Source organism: Heptranchias perlo, chromosome 11 (assembly GCF_035084215.1).
Source record: "Heptranchias perlo isolate sHepPer1 chromosome 11, sHepPer1.hap1, whole genome shotgun sequence".
Taxonomy (NCBI): domain Eukaryota; kingdom Metazoa; phylum Chordata; class Chondrichthyes; order Hexanchiformes; family Hexanchidae; genus Heptranchias; species Heptranchias perlo.
Window position 1 is genome coordinate 44392803 of NC_090335.1, and position 19103 is coordinate 44411905.

Below are 19103 nucleotides of genomic sequence, written 5' to 3' on the forward strand. Positions count from 1 at the left end.
ATCATCAGCGAACATCCCCATTTCTGACCTTATGATGGAGGGAAAGTCATTGATGAAGCAGCTGAAGATGGTTGGGCCTAGGACACTGCCCTGAGAAACTCCTGCAGCAATGTCCTGGGGCTGAGATGATTGGCCTCCAACAACCACTACTATCTTCCTTTGTGCTAAGTATGACTGCAGCCACTGGAGAGTTTTCCCCCTGATTCCCATTGACTTCAATTTTACTAGGGCTCCTTGATGCCACACTTGGTCAAATGCTGCCTTGATGTCAAGGGCAGTCACTCTCACCTCACCTCTGGAATTCAGCTCTTTTGTCCATGTTTGGACCAAGGCTGTAATGGGGTCTGGAGCCGAGTGGTCCTGGCGGAACCCAAACTGAGCAACGGTGAGCAGGTTATTGGTGAGTAAGTGCCGCTTAATAGCACTGTCGACGACACCTTCCATCACTTTGCTGATGATTGAGAGTAGACTGATGGGGCGGTAATTGGCCGGATTGGATTTGTCCTGCTTTTTGTGGACAGGACATACATGGGCAATTTTCCACATTGTCGGGTAGATGCCAGTGTCGTAGCTGTACTGGAACAGCTTGGCTCGAGGCACGGCTAGTTCTGGAGCACAAGTCTTTAGCACTACAGCCGGGATGTTGTCGGGGCCCATTGCCTTTGCTGTATCCAGTGCACTCAGCCGTTTCTTGATATCACGTGGAGTGAATCGAATTGGCTGAAGACTGGCTTCTGTGATGGTGGGGATATCGGGAGGAGGCCGAGATGGATCATCCACTCGGCACTTCTGGCTGAAGATGGTTACAAACACTTCAGCCTTGTCTTTTGCACTCACGTACTGGACTCCGCCATCATTGAGGATGGGGATGTTTGCAGAGCCTCCTCCTCCCATTCGTTGTTTAATTGTCCATCACCATTCACGACTGGATGTGGCTGGACTGCAGAGCTTTGATCTGATCCGTTGGAATCGCTTAGCTCTGTCTATAACATGTTGCTTCCGCTGTTTAGCATGCATGTAGTCCTGTGTTGTAGCTTCACCAGGTTGGCACCTCATTTTTAGGTACGCCTGGTGCTGCTCCTGGCATGCTCTTCTACACTCCTCATTGAACCAGGGTTGATCCCCTGGCTTGTTGGTAATGGTGGAGTGAGGAATATGCCGGGCCATGAGGTTACAGATTGTGCTGGAATACAATTCTGCTGCTGTTGATGACCCACAATGCCTCATGGATGCCCAGTTTTGTGCTGCTAGATCTGTTCTGAATCTATCCCATTTAGCACGGTGGTAGTTCCACACAACACGTTGGATGGTGTCCTCAGTGCGAAGACGGGACTTCATCTCCACGAGGACTGTGCAGTGGTCACTCCTACCAATACTGTCATGGACAGATGCATTTGCAACAGGTAGATTGGTGATGGACGAGGCCAAGTAAGTTTTTCCCTCGTTGTTGGTTCACTCACCACCTGCCACAGGCCCAGTCTGGCAGCTATGTCCTTTAGGACTCGCCCAGCAGTGGTGCTACCGAGCCACTCTTGGTGATGGACATTGAAGTTCCCCACCCAGAGTACATGCTGTGCCCTTGCTACCCTCAGTGCTTCCTCCAAGTGGTGTTCAACATGGAGGAGGATTAATTCATCAGCCGAGGGAGGGTGAAAGGTGGTAATCAGCAGGATGTTTCCTTGCCCATGTTTGACCTGATGCCATGAGATTTCATGGGGTCCAGAGTCAATGTTGAGGACTCCCAGGGCTACTCCCTCCTGACTGTATATCACTGTACCGCCACCTCTGATAGGTCTGTCCTGCCGGTGGGACAGGACCTACCCAGGGATGGTGATGGAAGAGTCTGGGACATTGGCTGAAAGGTATGATTCTGTGAGTATGGCTATATCAGGCTGTTGCTTGTCTAGTCTGTGGGACAGCTCTCCCAATTTTGGCACAAGTCCCCAGATGTTAGTGAGGAGGACTTTACCAGGTCGACTGGGCTTGGTTTGCCTTTGTCGTGTCTGGTGCCTAGTGGTCCGATGCCGGATGGTCCATCCGGTTTTATTCTTATTGTGACTTTTTTTAAGCGAAATTTTACAACTGAGTGGCTTGCTAGGCCATTTCAATCGGGCAATTAAGAATCAACCACATTGCTGTGGGTCTGGAGTCACATATCGGCCAGACCAGGTAAGGACAGCAGGTTTCCTTCCCTAAAGGGCATTAGTGAACCAGATGGGTTTTTACAACAATCCGGTAGTTTTATGGCTACCATTAGTGATACTAGTATTTTAATTCCAGATTTTTATTTAATTAATTGAATTTAAATTCCCCAACTGCCGTGGCAGGATTTGAACTCATAACTCTGGATTATTAGTCCAGTAACACAACCACTATGCTACCGTACCCGTTTGAAGCAGAGCAGGAGTATGGTTGCCACACTAGCCTAACAGACTGTGGCGACAGTCTCAATTTTTTTAAAAGGGAATCTCCCTTGTTCTCTCTCTCTCACCAAGGCAAGTGGGGATAACAAAATGTAAATATACAAATCAGCTATATGTTTTTGTGCAATTATGCAGCAGTACGATATTCTCATGCAGAAAAACTCCAACTAAAAGTAATGATTCTGATCACTGGTCTTCTAGAGGTGACTAGTGACTGTTACAGGTGCCTAGCCAATATGCTACTTACCCTATGATAGCAGGGACAGAGCCATCTGGTTTGGTGTCATCCAGAGTCAGACCAATAGGAGATTCCTCATCTTGAATGATCATGCTACCGCAGTAATCTGATTAAAATGAGAAATGAATTACATCTAATTCTGACAGCAGTTTTGAACTGACTGGCAATCTGTTTACTATCTTTTGTTTAATACCTCCACAAATGATGTGGAGCAAGAAGTCACAAGCATGGTGGTGAAATTTGCAAATGACACAAAGCTAATGAAGGTGGTAGATTGTTAAGCTAAACAGGATAAGCTGTAAGAGGATTTGTATATACTTGGGAATTGGGCAGACGGGTGGCAGATGAAACTCAATGTGCAGAAATGAAAAGTGCTTCAGATGAGAACAAAAAATCCAGAAAGGGACTATTATTTAAATGGAAAGAGAATAATGTGTATGGAAAATGAAGGCGATCTGGGGGTCCTGATTGACAATAAATTGAAGATATTGCAACAAAGGTTGGTGGCAGTGAGTAAAGCAAATCAGCTGTTGAGATGTATTAAAGGGTCAATATTTAGCCAAAATAGGGAGCTAATCTTGCCACTTTATAAATCATTGGGTGACTGCACTTAGAATACTGCGTGCAGTTCTGGTCGCGCAGAACAAAATGGATATTGCAGCTATTGAAAGGATACAGATGAGGGCAACGAGAATGATTGAGGGGATGGAGGGATTGGATTATGAGTCATTATGTAAATTGGGCATGATCTCACTGGAAAAGCCAAGGTTGAGAGGTGATATGATTGTTGTATTTAAGGTCCGAAAGAGACTAGATAATATAGACCATGACAAGCAGTTTCACCATGTCCAGAACTGTAGAATGAGGACACGGCCTGCACATGAAGTGGGTAAATTCAAAACTAATCTGCGGAAACATTCTTTCAGTGAACGAATGGTAAATCTAAGGCTCCCTAGGGAGATGGTGGAAGCAGCTAGTGTTAATTCATTCAAATTAGATATATTTGTTTCAGAAAATAATACTTTGGGATACAGTATATGAGTAATTTGAGATGTGACATATGGTAAGTATAGTATGCTTGGTGACTTGGTAACTGGTGACTTTGGATCTATGGTCCCCAAAGCTTTTCACCACTGGGGTTTTCATTGTCCGGGTCTGTTGTTTTACCAATTGATAGAAATTGATTGCCATGATTAATCAACAACTCCATTACTGTCACATTATGCAACGATCAGGATATTAGAAGGCGAAATAGAAGGAACTTGGTCTTTCTCGTCTACCAATTCCTATGTTTTCAAAGTTAAAAAGTTTTAGTACAGTTCAAGGAATTCTTTCTTTGCTTCATGGTAGCTCATTTTCCTCCCTCCAATTTCCACTTTGGTGACACAGGACACATATGCACAATTATGCTTAATTATGAAAGTGCTAAATCAGAATTTAGTAAAAAGTTCATAAATTTAGATATAATATAAATAATAGCAAAACTTTTAACAATACTACTGATCAATGCTATTCCTAGGTGAGTCAGCATATAAGAGTCTTATTTTAATTCTGTTCATTACTCTTGTAGAAAAGTACCCACCTTTCTTCCTCCAGAAGTTTTCCTTGTAGTATACCATGCATTTGATCACACATCCCATAGGAACACGCTGGATGAGTTGATTTCGCAGAGGTGGCAGGGGTGGTTCATAGTGAATCTTTACAGTGAGGGCTGGTGGGATGGCACTGATCACATATTTAGCCTAAATGGCAAAAAAAAGTTATAATTTTCTTTTCCTCTTTCCTCTTTCATTACCTCACCCAACCCCTCTGCCCACAAAGATCTTCCGCAGTTGAATAAGCAGGATTCTCCACTAATAGTCAGCTCTGTGGAGATTCTAGTGCAGAAATGCCTGTCCTTCTTGGGGCTGAATTTTGGTATAAGAACAATGGAGGAACTGGAAATTGGGGCGGAATCCAAAGCTACCAAGTTTACTCCTTATTGACCAAGACATGACAAATTCTGGAAGGTGGGGGTGGTGGTGGTGGTGGTGCAGATGGTTCGTCCGCCCATCTTCTCTGGCGCTTTAATTTCAGTCTGGGAGTGTGTGTGAGATCACTCCTATGCATCACATCAGATACAACGCCTTAAGGCTCAGTGGTACCCACGCCAACAGAGAGCGGGTGTCGATGCCATTCTGGGCTGCATGTGGGCTCCGCCATGACAAAATCAAATGGTTCCTGGCAACTGCAGCCCCAATTTTGCCAGGATTGTATTATTAGTTATATGGAGTGGCTGGCAATTGGAATGTCACTTATGGAATTACCTCGTAGAATCACCATAGCTCTATCAGCTTTGGGCACTTACATGACGCCTGTGTGTGTTGAATTTCCTTTTGTTTTGAGGGGAAGGGGGAAAAAACAGACCCCCAAAATTCCACCTCATTTTCAGGGCATCTTTAGTGTAAGATCAGAGCAAATACTTTTCCTGGGCAGCATGTTGGGGCAGTAGCCATTTCCTTCCGTTTTCCGCCCAAAAATCAATTAATTCGAATTTCCACATGCCTTTTGTTGCTTTCCACAATAGCCCCGTCGAGGCCCCAGTCACATAATTAATGTATATTAAAATTAGGACCAGTGGTGCTGCAGCTCTGAATTTCCAGGTTTTATACTCACAATTCACTAGGGGTGAGTTAGAGTGAACAATACAAGGCATAGCTGTAGTCAGGATCAATCTGAAGATTGCTGAAAGTTTGAGTAGTGATTATTGCAGCTGGGAGTGATTTTTTTTGGCATTCTGTCCACTGTCTACAGACTTGTTCCTGTCTGCCTGTGGAGTTTGAAACCACTGGGAGATTTTGACTCCCACCCACAGTGAGGGCTTCTCAGGGGCAGATATGGCATTCTCTATGGGCATATGTTTGTATGTCATTATCATGGAGAAGAGGAACAGGAGAGGATGAGGAAAGAAGAGTGAGGCAGACTTTAAGGAGGATACAGCCCACCAGACATTACCCTCTTATTGGCTATACAGGCAGCACAGGTCACATGAGGGCCTTAGTGAACAGATATGTATTAGAAAGTGAACCTCATCAAACAGGCAATGAGGGAGCCCTGCCAGCTGCCGCATGGGCACCTGCAGCCACAGTCATCAGCCCACTGTTCCATCTACGGCTATGAAGGTGATATGGTGGACGTTGAAGAGATGTTTCCACTTGCGGGGGAGACCAGAACTAGGGGCCATAAATATAAGATAGTCAATAATAAATCCAATAGGGAATTCAAAAGAAACTTTTTTACCGAGAGAGTGGTTAGAATGTGGAACTCGCTACCACAAGAAGTAGTTAAGGCGAATAGCACAGATGCATTTAAGGGGAAGTTAGCTAAACACATGAGTGAGAAAGAAATAGAAGGATATGCTGATAGGGTTAGATGAAGTAGGGAGGGAGGAGGCTCGTGTGGAGCATAAACACCGACATGGACCTTTTGGGCTGAATGGCCTGTTTCTGTGCTGTACATTCTATGTAATTCTACGTAAGTTGACAACTGCACTCAATTTTTATGGTCATTACAAGCAGCCACGGGGTTTCTCTGTAATATTAGCCAGAGTACAGTTTGGGCATGCATTAGTTAGATGGATGATGCATCTTTCAGGACAGCAGTGGAATTTATTGAGTTTGGCATCACAGTTAGGCAGCAGTGAGATGGTACCCATGCTGCTTTGTGAGCCACTAAATTCAACCACCTCAGATTCCCCAACAGAACAGGCTTCCATTCCCTGAATGTACAGATTGTATGGGAAAACATGCAAAGGATTCTACACGTCAATGCAAGATTTGCTGGAAGTTGTCATGATGTATTCATCCTTTGGAATTTGGCCCTCCCTGAATGCTTTAAGGAAGAAAATCATGTCAACGAATAGCTTGTAGGTGACAAGGTGTACTTCCTGTTCCCATAGATAATGACTCCAATAAGAATTGCACAAACAGCAGCAAAGGAGCACTACAATTAAGGCATATGCCCACACCACAGTAGTTATTGAGAAGATCATCGGGTTCTTAAGGACGGCTTTCATGTCCTTGCAGGTTGGGAAAGGGGCTGCAGTATGCTCCAACTTGTGTATCCTGCAGAGCTGCAGTCTCCTGTGCACTATACAACTTTGCTACACCTGGACTTGGGTGTGGATTATTGCTTTAGAGGCAGGCATACATGGAGGAAGGCATCATGAGGATTCCTCCGTGACTGCTGCAAGGGGTATCAGAGCACAACTGATCAGTGAAGCCTTCTCTTCTGTTTAACATTGTCTACCTTAACTTCTCCCCCACCTTCAAATAATGGACTAGTCCTTCAATCCACTATCCATCAGACCTTTTTTTTAACTAGGCGTAGCTTAATGAACTAACCAGAACTGCATGAACATACCAATGATACACCCTTGTAAGCAGCGGCATCCTATCTGGCTATGCAAATGGCCCCATTCCGCAAGATTTGGGACAGAGCTTTTTGGCCTGGGGCAAAGGCAAGTGGGGCTTCCACTCTGCTGAACTTATGTTGACAGATGGGCCCACGGGCCACTATTCACTATCCCAATCCTGTGGAGTACTTTGGAATAATGTGCATTATCAGTTGTTACCATCCACTTTGCTCACCCCAAATGTCTCATGATCCAGTGTCTCCACAAGGACTGTATCTTGTGTTTGATCAATCCGGATTACAGGCTTTTGCAGCTTTACACAGTCTCCAAGGTTAGCCATTAATCGTTCACAGATTTGACCAGAACCACCAACAAACTTTCTTTCCTACAAATGCAAAACATATATTAATGAACTATTTAAAACCGTGTATCACTAAAATAGTTCATTAACTATGGCTCATTTACACTCGTGAATGAGACATATAAGACATCAAAAAAGCACAGATCAAAGAAACACTTGCATTTATGTAGCGCCTTTCATGACCTCAGGACGTCCAAAAATGCTTTACAGCTAATGAAGTACGTTTGAAGCGTTGTCAATGTTGTAATGTAGGAAACGCAGCAGCCAATTCGTGCACAGCAAGGTCCCACAAACAGTAAAGTGATATTGACCAGATAATCTGTTTTAGGGATGTTGGTTGAGGTATAAATATTGGCCAGGACAATGGGGAGAACTCCCCTGCTCTTCTTCGAAATAGTGCCATGGGATCTTTTGCATACACCTGAGAAAGCAGACTGGGCCTCGATTTAATGTCTCATCCGAAAGACAGCACCTCCGACAGTGCAGCACTCCCTCAGTACTGCTCTGGACTGTCAGCCTAGATCTTGCGTTCAAGTCTCTTAATTGGGACTTGAACCCAAAACTTTCTGACTCAGAGGAGGGAGTGCTACCACTGAGCCACAATGGAACATCAGGACTATTTTGGCTCACCAAACCTGCAGAAGCCATCGGGAGGACAGATCTGGAGCAGAGTGGAACTTCTGCCCACTCGCTGCCTACGTTCCTTTCCCCCTTCAATTTTATTTTATTTTTAACCTCTTTATCCATGGGATTTTGAAACTTGAAGTAGTCTCCCTTTTTAATGGTATATATTCTGTAACTTTGCAATCTCCTTTTTTAAAAATATCCCATTGTTGATCTACAGTCCTTTGTGCCTATTTCCCTTTCCAACTTATCTCAACTAGTTCACTCCTTAGCGTAGATCTTGACTTAATGGAAATCATAATGGAAATAAAAATCAGGAGAGATGTAAAACGGGCTGCCTACTCTCGATCACCCGTTTTATACTATTGCACCATGTCAAGGTTTACCCCCTAATCTTTCCAAAATCTGCTCTATTCTAATCTCGTGTCCTTGTTTTGGAACTAACTTTTCCCCTTTCTATTTGGACCTTAAATCTGATCATATTATGGTCACTACTCCCAAGGCACTCACCCACATTTAACTCATCTATCTGATCTATTTCATTACTCATAACTAGATTTAACAAAGCCCTCCCTATATAGACTCGTGAACACACAGTTTGAGCCCTGCACACATCTTAGGAATTCCATTCTCTTTGCTCTGTTTACTCTCTCCCTGTCCCAATCAATGAGTTCATAATTAAAATATCCTAGAACAATAATTTTGTTATTCCTACTCATTTCCCTGATCTGTTCACAGATTTCCTATTCCATTTCTTTCCCTCAATTAGGTGGCCTGCAGTACAACCTTGCTAATGCAAAAATTCCTCTTTTTAAAAAAAACCTTTGATCTCTAGCCATACTGACTTTGTCTGAACCTCTATTTTTTTTGCATAAATCAGCGTGTTTACCCTCTTTAACCAAACTTGCCATTCCTCCTCTTTTTTTTACCTATTTTGTCCCTCCTGAAAAGATTATAACCCAATATGTTATTTTCTTGCGCAGCACTGAGTCTGGACCCGTGAACATGCCCAGATAAATTTCTACCCCACTGTGAGTTAGCTGTACATCTGCTCTCACAGCATGCAGGACCACTAAATTGGCCCGAATATTTCTTCATTAAGATATCTGATATGAAAGGCTTCTGCTGGCATAAAGAACATTGCTTTAGCTGCTCAACTTCAGTTTCATTTCAGTCTATTTGACAGCTGTGCTCCTTGTGGCAGTCAGGACTATGCCTTATCCACATACAAGTATTGCATCAGAAAGTCCACAAAAGACCGTTTCCTCCAGAAATCTTGCAGATTATTGGACTGTGCAAATATATATTCTAAAGAAAATATTTTAATCCATTTTGGACTGATTCTATCTTTATTACTTTCTTAGCATTTGTATTCATCATTATCTTCTGTTGTCTTTCTGCCTCTGTGAAATTAAATTACTTGTAAATAAATATGACTGTTAGATTTACCCTGAATGCAACAGTCTGACAGTGTGGTATTTATTACCTTTTAGAGTAGACAGGGTATGGGTAGCCCACGTAACCTCTGGTGTAATATACCATAGTTAAAAGGTAATTGTGAGTCAACTGGCATGCAATCCCACTCATGTCACTTTTAAGGGTACAGACTTCAGTTTAATGGACACTCTTCCACTTATGGAAATTGCCAGGGATATCAAATTACCAAGGATATCAAGCATTATCAACATATCCACTCAGGCCAACGGGGAAATGAGATACCACAACCAGAAAATTACCAGACCACCAGAAAAACAGGATGCTACAGATACCCAACCATTAAATAAGATGTGTAATCAATAAATCGTTTGGAAATTATAAAGACAGAAAATAAAAATTATCTTCAAAGGTAATTATTTGCAGATACTAATAGAGGAAGTGTGCAAAACTTGTTGGTACAGAATCAACTGTCATTCTGATAACAGACTGCTGAGTCACATATACAGAACAGCACCATTTTCTTAAAGGGACACGTCGATAGAAATCTGGACTCGTTATTTTTCAGGTTGCTTGGGAAAGGCACTTTTAGAGAATTTTCAGGAAAAAGTTCTACCCGACATTCTCTGTTAAATTATCCGCCACAACAATAAAAAAGACATCTAATGAGAATTCAGATGCAATTTTGACAGTTAATGCTTCAATTGCCAGAAGCAAGTCACCTGATAGGAACATAGGAACAGGAGTAGGCCATTCAGCCCCTTGTGCCTGCTCCGCCATTTGATAAGATCATGGCTGATCTGTGATCTAACTCCATATACCTGCCTTTGGCCCATATCCCTTAATACCTTTGATTGCCAAAAAGCTATCTATCTCAGATTTAAATTTAGCAATTGCGCTAGTATCAATTGCCATTTGCGGAAGAGAGTTCCAAACTTCTACAACCCTTTGTGTGTAGAAATGTTTTCTAATCTCGCTCCTGAAAGGTCTGGCTCTAATTTTTAGACTGTGCCCCCTACTCCTAAAATCCCCAACCAGCGGAAATAGTTTCTCTCTATCCACCCTATCTGTTCCCCTTAATATCTTATAAACTTCGATCAGATCATCCCTTAACCTTCAAAACTCCAGAGAATCCAACCCCAATTTGTGTAATCTCTCCTCGTAACTTAACCCTTGAAGTCCGGGTATCATTCTAGTAAACCTACGCTGCACTCCCTCCAAGGCCAATATGTCCTTCCGAAGGTGCGGTGCCCAGAACTGCTCACAGTACTCCAGGTGCGGTCCAACCAGGGTTTTGTATAGCTGCAGCATAACTTCTGCTCCCTTGTACTCTAGTCCTCTAGATATAAAGGCCAGCATTCGATTAGCCTTCTTGATTATTTTCTGCACCTGTTCATGACACTTCAATGATCTATGTACCTGAACCCCTAAGTCCCTTTGGACATCCACTGTTTTTAACTTTTTACCATTCAGAAAGTACCCTGTTCTATCCTTTTTTGATCCAAAGTGGATGACCTCACAATTGTCTACATTGAATTCCATTTGCCACAGTTTTGCCCATTCACCTAATCTATCAATATCCCTTTGTAATTTTATGTTTTCATCTCCACTGCTTACAATGCCACCAATCTTTGTGTCATCGGCAAACTTAGATATGTGACTTTCTATGCCTTCATCTAAGTCGTTGATAAATATTGTGAATAAGTGAGGCCCCAAGACAGACTCCACTAGTCACATCCTGCCAATATGAGTACCTACTCATTATCCCTACTCTCTGTCGCTTTTCGCTCAGCCAATTTCCTCACCAAGTCCGTACTTTTCCCTCGATTCCATGGGCTTCTATCTTAGCTAACAGTCTCTTATGTGGGACCTTATCAAATGCCTTCTGGAAGTCCATATAAATAACATCCATTGACATTCCCCTGTCCACTACTTTAGTCACCTCTTCAAAAAATTCAATCAGGTTTGTCAGGCACGACCTACCTTTCACAAATCCAAGCTGGCTCTCTCTGATTAACTGAAAATTCTCAAGGTGTTCAGTCACCCTATCCTTAATTATAGACTCCAGCATTTTCCCCACAACAGATGTTAGGCTAACTGGTCTATAATTCCCTGGTTTCCCTCTCTCTCCCATGCAAGTCACCTTTTTCCCACTCTACACAGGCAATACACATATACAAATATGTACAAATTTCCCCACTGCTATTTATTATCGATCTTTTCACAAGATGTACTGGAACAAGTCAATCAGCATCCACAATATTTAAAATGTTTGCTCACCTGTCCGCCATTGGTTGTTGAAAATATCCGTGTTGTTCCACCACACTGCTTGACATACCACAGGAACCAGAGAGCAGAGACTTCATGTGGTTCGGAGGTGACATTTACATTTACAAAGAGTGTAGCAAAGAGCTTGGCAACCCTACAGATTAAAATTAAGAGGGAAATGTCTGGAAAACTCATCAGATGCTCACAGAAAACAGTGCGGCTGAGTTGTGGTACAATTCCTCAATTGTGAAGATTAAGTTAACCAGACCATAAATATTCAAAAGGTTATACCAACAAAATATTTGAAACTCAGCGACAGCAAAGCAGCTACAAGAATGTGACAGGTTCAACAAAGAAGTGTACGACTGCAATAATCCATGGAATAGAAATTCCGATTGGCAAAGTTGAGATACAAACTCTTAATGCGCTCATACGACATTTCTGTGTCTATTATTTTTAAAGGTGTTAACTTGTTTATACCTGCGTAAAAACAGTGCATGCAGGAATGTAGTTAGAGTGCATTAAGTGTACATACATGAACTTGCCTTTGGGGGTTTATACACTACCATGTGTCATTAAGTGAGAACCCAGGCTGAACATAGAAAGTTCAGAGGGGAAGTGAAAAAGGAAATAAGAGGGGCAAAGACAGAGTATGAAAATAGACTGACAGCTAACATAAAAGTGAATCCAAAAGTCTTCTATAGGCATTTAAACAGTAAACGGGTAGTATGAGGAGGGGTGGGGTCGATCAGGGACCAACAAGGCGATCTACTCACTGAGGCAGAGGGCATGGCCGAGGTACTAAATGAGTATTTTGCATCTGTCTTTACCATGGAAGAAGATGCTGCCAGAGTCTCAGTACAGGAAGATGTAGTTGAGATACTGGATGGGCTAAAAATTGATAAAGAGGAGGTACCAGAAAGGCTAGCTGTACTTAAAGTAGATAAGCCACCTGTTCCGGTTGGGATGCATCCTAGGTTGCTGAGGGAAGTAAGGGTGGAAATTGCGGAGGTACTGGCCATAATCTTCCAAATATCCTTAGATACAGGGGTGGTGCCAGAGGACTAGAGAATTGCAAATGTTGCACCCTTGTTCAAAAAAGGGTGTAAGAATAAACCCAGTAACTACAGGCCAGTCAGTTTAACCTTGGTGGTGGGGAAACTTTTAGAAACGATAATCCGGGACAGAATTAACAGTCACTTGGACAAGTGTGGATTGATTAGGGAAAACCAGTACGGATTTGTTAAAGGCAAATCGTGTTTAACTAACTTGATAGAGTTTTTTGATGAGGTAACAGAGAGGGTTAATGAGGGCAATGCGGTTGATGGGGTGTATATGGACTTTCAAAAGATGTTTGATAAAGTGCCACGTAATAGGCTTGTCATCAAGACTGAAGCTCATGGAATAAAGGGGGCAGTAGCAGCATGAATACAAAATTGTCTAAGTAACAGGAAGCAGAGAGTAGTGGTGAACGGTTGTTTTTCGGACTGGACGAAGATGTACTGTGGTGTTCCCCAGGGGTCGGTACTTGGACCACTGCTTTTCTTGATACATATTAATGACTTGGACTTGGGCGTACAGGGCACAATTTCCAAATTTGCAAATGACACAAAACTTGGAAGTGTAGTGAACAGTGAGGAGGATAGTGATAGACTTCAAGAGGATATAGATTTCAAGAGGATATAATGGGTGGACATGTGGCAGAAAAGTGCGATGTGATACATTTCGGTAGGAAGAAAGAGGAGAGGCAATATAAACTAGAGGGCACAATTCTACAAGGGGTACAGGAACCGAGAGATCTGGGGGTATATGTGCACAAATCATTGAAGGTGGCAGGGGCAGGTTGAGAAAGCGCTTAAAAAAGCATACGGGATCCCGGGCTTTATAAATAGAGGCATAGAGTACAAAAGCAAGGAAATCATGATGAACCTTTATAAAACACTGGTTTGGCCACAACTGGAGTATTGTGTCCAGCTCTGGGCACCGCACTTTAGGAAAGACATGAAGGCCTTAGAGAGGGTGCAGAAGAGATATACTAGAGTGATTCCAGGGATGAGGGACTTTAGTTACGTGGATAGACTGGAGAAGCTGAGGTTGTTCTCCTTGCAACAAAGAAGATTGAGAGGAGATTTGATAGAGGTATTCAAAATCATGAAGGGTCTAGACAGTGTAGATAGAGAGAAACTGTTCCCATTGGCAGAAGGGTCAAGGACCAGAGGACATAGATTTAAGGTGATTGGCAAAAGAAGCAAAGGTGACATGATGAAAAACTTTTTAACACAGCGAGTGGTTAGGGTTTGGAATGCACTGCCCGAGGGGATGGTGGAGGCTGATTCAATCATGGCCTTCAAAAGGGAATTGGATAAGTACTTGAAAGGAAAAAAATTGCATGGCTACAGGGATAGGGCAGGGGAGTAGGACTAGCTGGATTGCTCTTGCACAGAGATGGCACAGACTCAATGGGCCGAATGGCCTCCTTCCATGCTGTAATCTTTCTATGATTCTATGATTAAAGTACAGCACTAAACACATGTCCTGTTATTGGCAAAAAGGGCTGTAGCCAAGTAATATTGCAAAGACAACTAGGAATCTTGTTGACCCCTTACTTTATTAAGTATAATATCAAATAATACATATAGATTAGTTTAACAGCAAAATTCTCTGAGACCCTGGGCTACTGGCTGAACCAGACCATCTGTAATCCTCGTGACCTGTTCGATCTTAAGCTGAGATTTAAACCCCAAGTCCTATCCATCACCAAGACCGCTTACTTCTACCTCTGCAACATTGCTCATCTCCAGCCCTACCACAGCCGCTCCGTCACTGAAATCCTTATGCATTACTTTGTCACCTTCGGACTCAATTACTCCAGCAGTCCTTGCTGGCCTCCCATCCTCTGTAAACTCCACCTTGTCCAAAACTCTACTACATGTATCCTTGCCTACAGTAAGTCCTGCTTGCCCATCACCCCGGTTTTCATTGATCTACACCAACTCCTGGTCTCCCCTGCAGCACATTTAAAATCCTTATCCTTATCTTTAAATCTGTCTATGGCCTTTCCCCATCCTATCGCTAAAATATTCTCCAGCCCTATATAGCCTCCTGAATGGTACATCCCCTTGACTTGACCTTCTGTGAATCCGCCCCCTCCCACCATTTGCCGCACCATTGGTAGCAGAGCTTCAGTGAGTGTGTGCAGGCCTGATGACCTTTTCTCATCCTGAGTACATAACATAATATAATATAACAAAAGATCTATAATAGCAACTCTGTGCTTACAGTACCTTTATGAATCAATGCTTTTTAACGTATATTTTAAAAGAAACTGATGAAAGGATCACAGTTACCTTTTAACTAATCTTTAAATTAATCTGGTCCTCATCAGATAAGTAAGCAAGAGGTCCACACACAGTGCAGGAATTGCTTTTAAAATTACCGTAAATGTCAGTAATTCTCAGGAGAGCCAGGCTATGCTAGTGAATAAGATAGTTTTACCTGGTCTAGCACTGTGATAGAACTGAGAATTGGTGTGTTAGTTCTGTGGAGTGGGATGCTGCAATTTCCCATTGTGTTCAATTCTCAATCTGAGTTGTGCCAAGCAGAGGGATTCTGCATCTCGGCACAAGGAGAGGGAAAAAAATCAGATTGGATACTTCAGACTGGGTAGTAATTCATATCTCCTGATGGCTAATCATAGGCAGTGTTGGCACAAGTATGGAAACTGGCCATCCACCCACCCTCTCTGGAACAGGGACGCGAGTCTAGCTGGCCTGAAGAATGTGGCTATTGAACCCGGGCAAACCAATAAAAAGAAAATTTTTAAAAACTTACTTGGTCCAGCAAAGTTTGTCTATCAGCTGTTGCATTGTTATTTTATCCCATTGTTCAGCATGGGGTGCTGTCCATGGTGCTTCAACTGGTATCTGGAAAAACAAGGTTCATTATCCTTTACAGGAATATTCTTCTTATTAATTGAAGTTATGAGACTTGTGTTGAAGTGCATCTATCAGGGGATAAAATATTAGATTTCGGGCTCAGAGAATTAGTTATGCTTTGTGTAGGTTCTTGCCTGCATACACTATGCTGACTCCATTCTCACCCTCACCTTCCCAATTTCTGATCCATCTCCTAGCTCTGTTCTTGCCCCTTCCCATTTTTCATCCATGCCCTAGTTCCATTCTTATCCACCTCTTCACACTCTTCTCCCTGTTGCTCCTTAATTGATGTGCCAGCATCATTCTCACCTACCCAATCCACTTTCGGATTTGTGTCCCACCTCCATTTTTACCTCTTCACATGCTTTAATCCATGGCACATCCATTCATCCCTTGCCAGCCTTTGATCTGTATCCCAGCTCTACTCTTGCCCATCATGTCCACTTTCCAATCCATGTTCCAACTTGATTACACTCCCTTTTCAATGCTTTGATCTATGTTTCAGCTCCATTACCTCCCTTCCCGCTCTCTGATCCATGTCCTAGTTCTATTCTCACCTGCTCTCTCCCACTTCTGTGATCAAGTTAAATTTAAATATTTGGGTGACAGTAATCCATTAGAATTCCAGTGTCAGAGCAGCACTGTATGTTAACTTCATGCACGACAAACGTGAGCATCATAATGCCCTCAAATATAATGAAGAACACGTCTCTATAGAATCACAGAATTTTACAGCACAGAAGGAGGCCATTCATCCCATCTTGCCTGTGCTGGCTCTTTGATAGAGCTATCCAATTTGTCCCATTCCCCCACTCTTTCCCCATAGCCCTGTAAATTTTTTCCCTTCAAGTATTTATCCAATTCCCTTTTGAAAGTTACTACTGAATCTGCTTTCACCACCCTTTCAGGCAGTGCATCCCAGATCATTACAACTCACCGTGTAAAAAAAATTCTCCTCATCTCCCCCTTTGCCAATTATCTTAAATCTGTGTCCTCTGGTTATCGACCCTCTTTTTCTCACTATCAACTCTATCAAAACCCTTCAGAATTTTGAACACCACTGTTAAATCTCCCCCCAACCTTCTCTGCTCTAAAGAAAACAATTCCAGCATCTCCAATCACTCCACACAACTGAAGTCCCTCATCCCTGGTACCATTCTAGTAAATCTCTTCTGCACCCTCTCCAAAGCCTTTGCATCCTTCATATAGTGTGGTGCCCAGAACTGGACACAAAACTCCAGCTGAGGCCTAACCAGTGATTTATAAAGGTTTAGCATAACTCCTTTGCTTTTGTACTCTATGCCTCTATGTATAAGCCCAGGATCCCTTATGCTTTTCAACTTGTCTTGCCACCTTCAAAGATTTGTGTATCCAGTACATTTTAACTCTTGGACTGCTGGCAGGTTTTTCTGGGCTTCCCCGGCCTCAGTTGAGTGGGGGCTGATATGCCCAGTGAGATGAGGCGTACTGGCTCCTGTAGGGTACAAGTTGGCACCACATGAGGGTCCAGGCCAGGAAGTGCCTAGACCCATCAAGACAAAGTAACTTTAAAAAAAAATTATCAAAAAATCATTTCTCTGGGGCGTGACTGGACACAGTTCCAAAGGCGACAGCAGACACCAGGGGTCCCAGCCTGTTTGGACCGGCAGACACACAAGATAAGCATGAATGTGCCCATGTTAATTAGGTGCCCTCCCACCGACCTCACAACTCTCGCAAGGTTAGCGCTAGAGGGCACGAGTGGGCGGAACTCACGGGATCTCATCCCCGAGCAATTTCAAGCCTTTAAAGTCTAACTTTGACCTGATTCCTTCCTGGAGAGAAACCAGCTCTCCTTCTATATGCTGTTGTCACAGACTTGTTGGAAACAGAAAAAAAAATAGTAATCTTAATAGATTGAACATATCTTTCGATTTTTTCCCTAAAGAATTACAAAGTAGCACTGAGTTATTTTTGGTAAAATTAGTTAACACTACTTCCAGTTTTTGACAATACTGGCTGGAAAGTATTTAAATAGATAAGCTCCCATTAATAATTCTTGAAAGAGTATATGTATTTTTTTGTATTCCTTGCATTTCCTCTTTGAGAACCTGCACCTATTTTGTACCACTGTGGTTTGCTCATCTCTGTGAGCTGTATCTGCATCAAATGGTCTTCATTCTCAGAATGTTACAGAAGTGAGATATTGGCCTGAACATTCCTCTTTAGGGTGGACTTTCAGCGGGGTGGTACTTCTGCCCACCCCTCTATGTCCGCACCAGCCCTGACCTATTTTCCTGGTTTGGAGCTCATTAGAGTTTCCCGTCGTTAAGAGGGGGCTTGCCAATGCCAGCGAGGAAACTCTGGAAGGACGCCACTGCTGCACCACAAGATCCAACAAGGGCAGAAGCGCCCCAAAAATTCAAAAGAGATCTCTCACTCAAGACTGAGGCTGAGAATGAGGCCTTCAGTAGGTAAGTTTCTGGGGTCGTGTGGAGAGGGAGGAGGCTGCTACAAGGCTCTCTCCCTCCATTTGTGTATTTATCGCTGCTTTCCAGGCCCTACCGCCACCTTCCATATGGCAGCCCCAGGAAACGGCAGCAACAGTGGCAGGGAGCAGGGAAGTCCATCAGGATCTCAGGCCCCATGACACCAGACCCCGTGTCCCTGCCACCGTTTACATGTGGCAGGTGGGGAAGCAGCGGGCGGCATGGGCCCTGATGGGACCCCAGGCAGGCGGTGGGGCGACAATTTTCCGACGTTCTTCATCACACTTTCACCCAATTTTGGGATCGCAGAGAAGAAATCCCCCCCTTCTTGTGCTCAAAAAGGGAAAGCAGAAGTACATATTTACATTTCAGTTTCATCACTGGGAGAATTTATTCGCACTTACAGTGTCACATTCTCGGATAACACCACAACATTTGTCAAATGCATTATTTAAAGACGATTAAAATTACTGTTTACCTCCTTTCCCATGTCATCCAGGGTTCTCCATAGGTTGTTGTAATCCATGTAGGCAAACGGATTCCACATAGGTGGAAAAGGACCCCTGAAAGGATAGGATTTTCCCTGAAACAAAAAAGAAATTGAAAATAGAACAGATTTTCCTTGGAAATGCCTTTTCCCAATCTGACCAATTAAGGTATAACTGATCTCAAAAATTAATCACAATGCCAAACATTGTAGGAGACTTCAATTCGTTACATGTACAAATATCGAATACGCCACTGACGCTCCAGGTGGACTTGATAGAAAAAAATCACAGGAGTCCAAAGTCAACAGCCTCTCAATGAAACCATTAATGCAGTATGAAGATTCTGCCACGAACGTTGAAATTTTATTCAATTTAAGAGAATGCGGATCATAGTATCAGATGTAAAGGCCAAGGATCCCAACTAAAATTTATCACTGTAAAGTCAAGAGCACCAAGAATTGGGTGTACTGA

At 43.0% G+C, this 19103-nt stretch overlaps 1 protein-coding gene across 1 annotated transcript in view; it reads right to left on the reverse strand.

Annotated features, from left to right (window-relative positions):
• mao (monoamine oxidase) overlaps positions 1-19103 on the reverse strand; it is a 200912-nt gene that overhangs the window by 45990 nt on the left and 135819 nt on the right. Inside the window, exons 4-9 of the mRNA XM_067992899.1 lie at positions 18623-18727; positions 15573-15664; positions 11754-11895; positions 7290-7439; positions 4244-4403; positions 2671-2767 (exon numbers count right to left, since the gene is read on the reverse strand). Coding sequence (XP_067849000.1) covers positions 2671-2767; positions 4244-4403; positions 7290-7439; positions 11754-11895; positions 15573-15664; positions 18623-18727 — 746 coding nt within the window. The remainder of the gene's footprint in view (positions 1-2670; positions 2768-4243; positions 4404-7289; positions 7440-11753; positions 11896-15572; positions 15665-18622; positions 18728-19103) is intronic.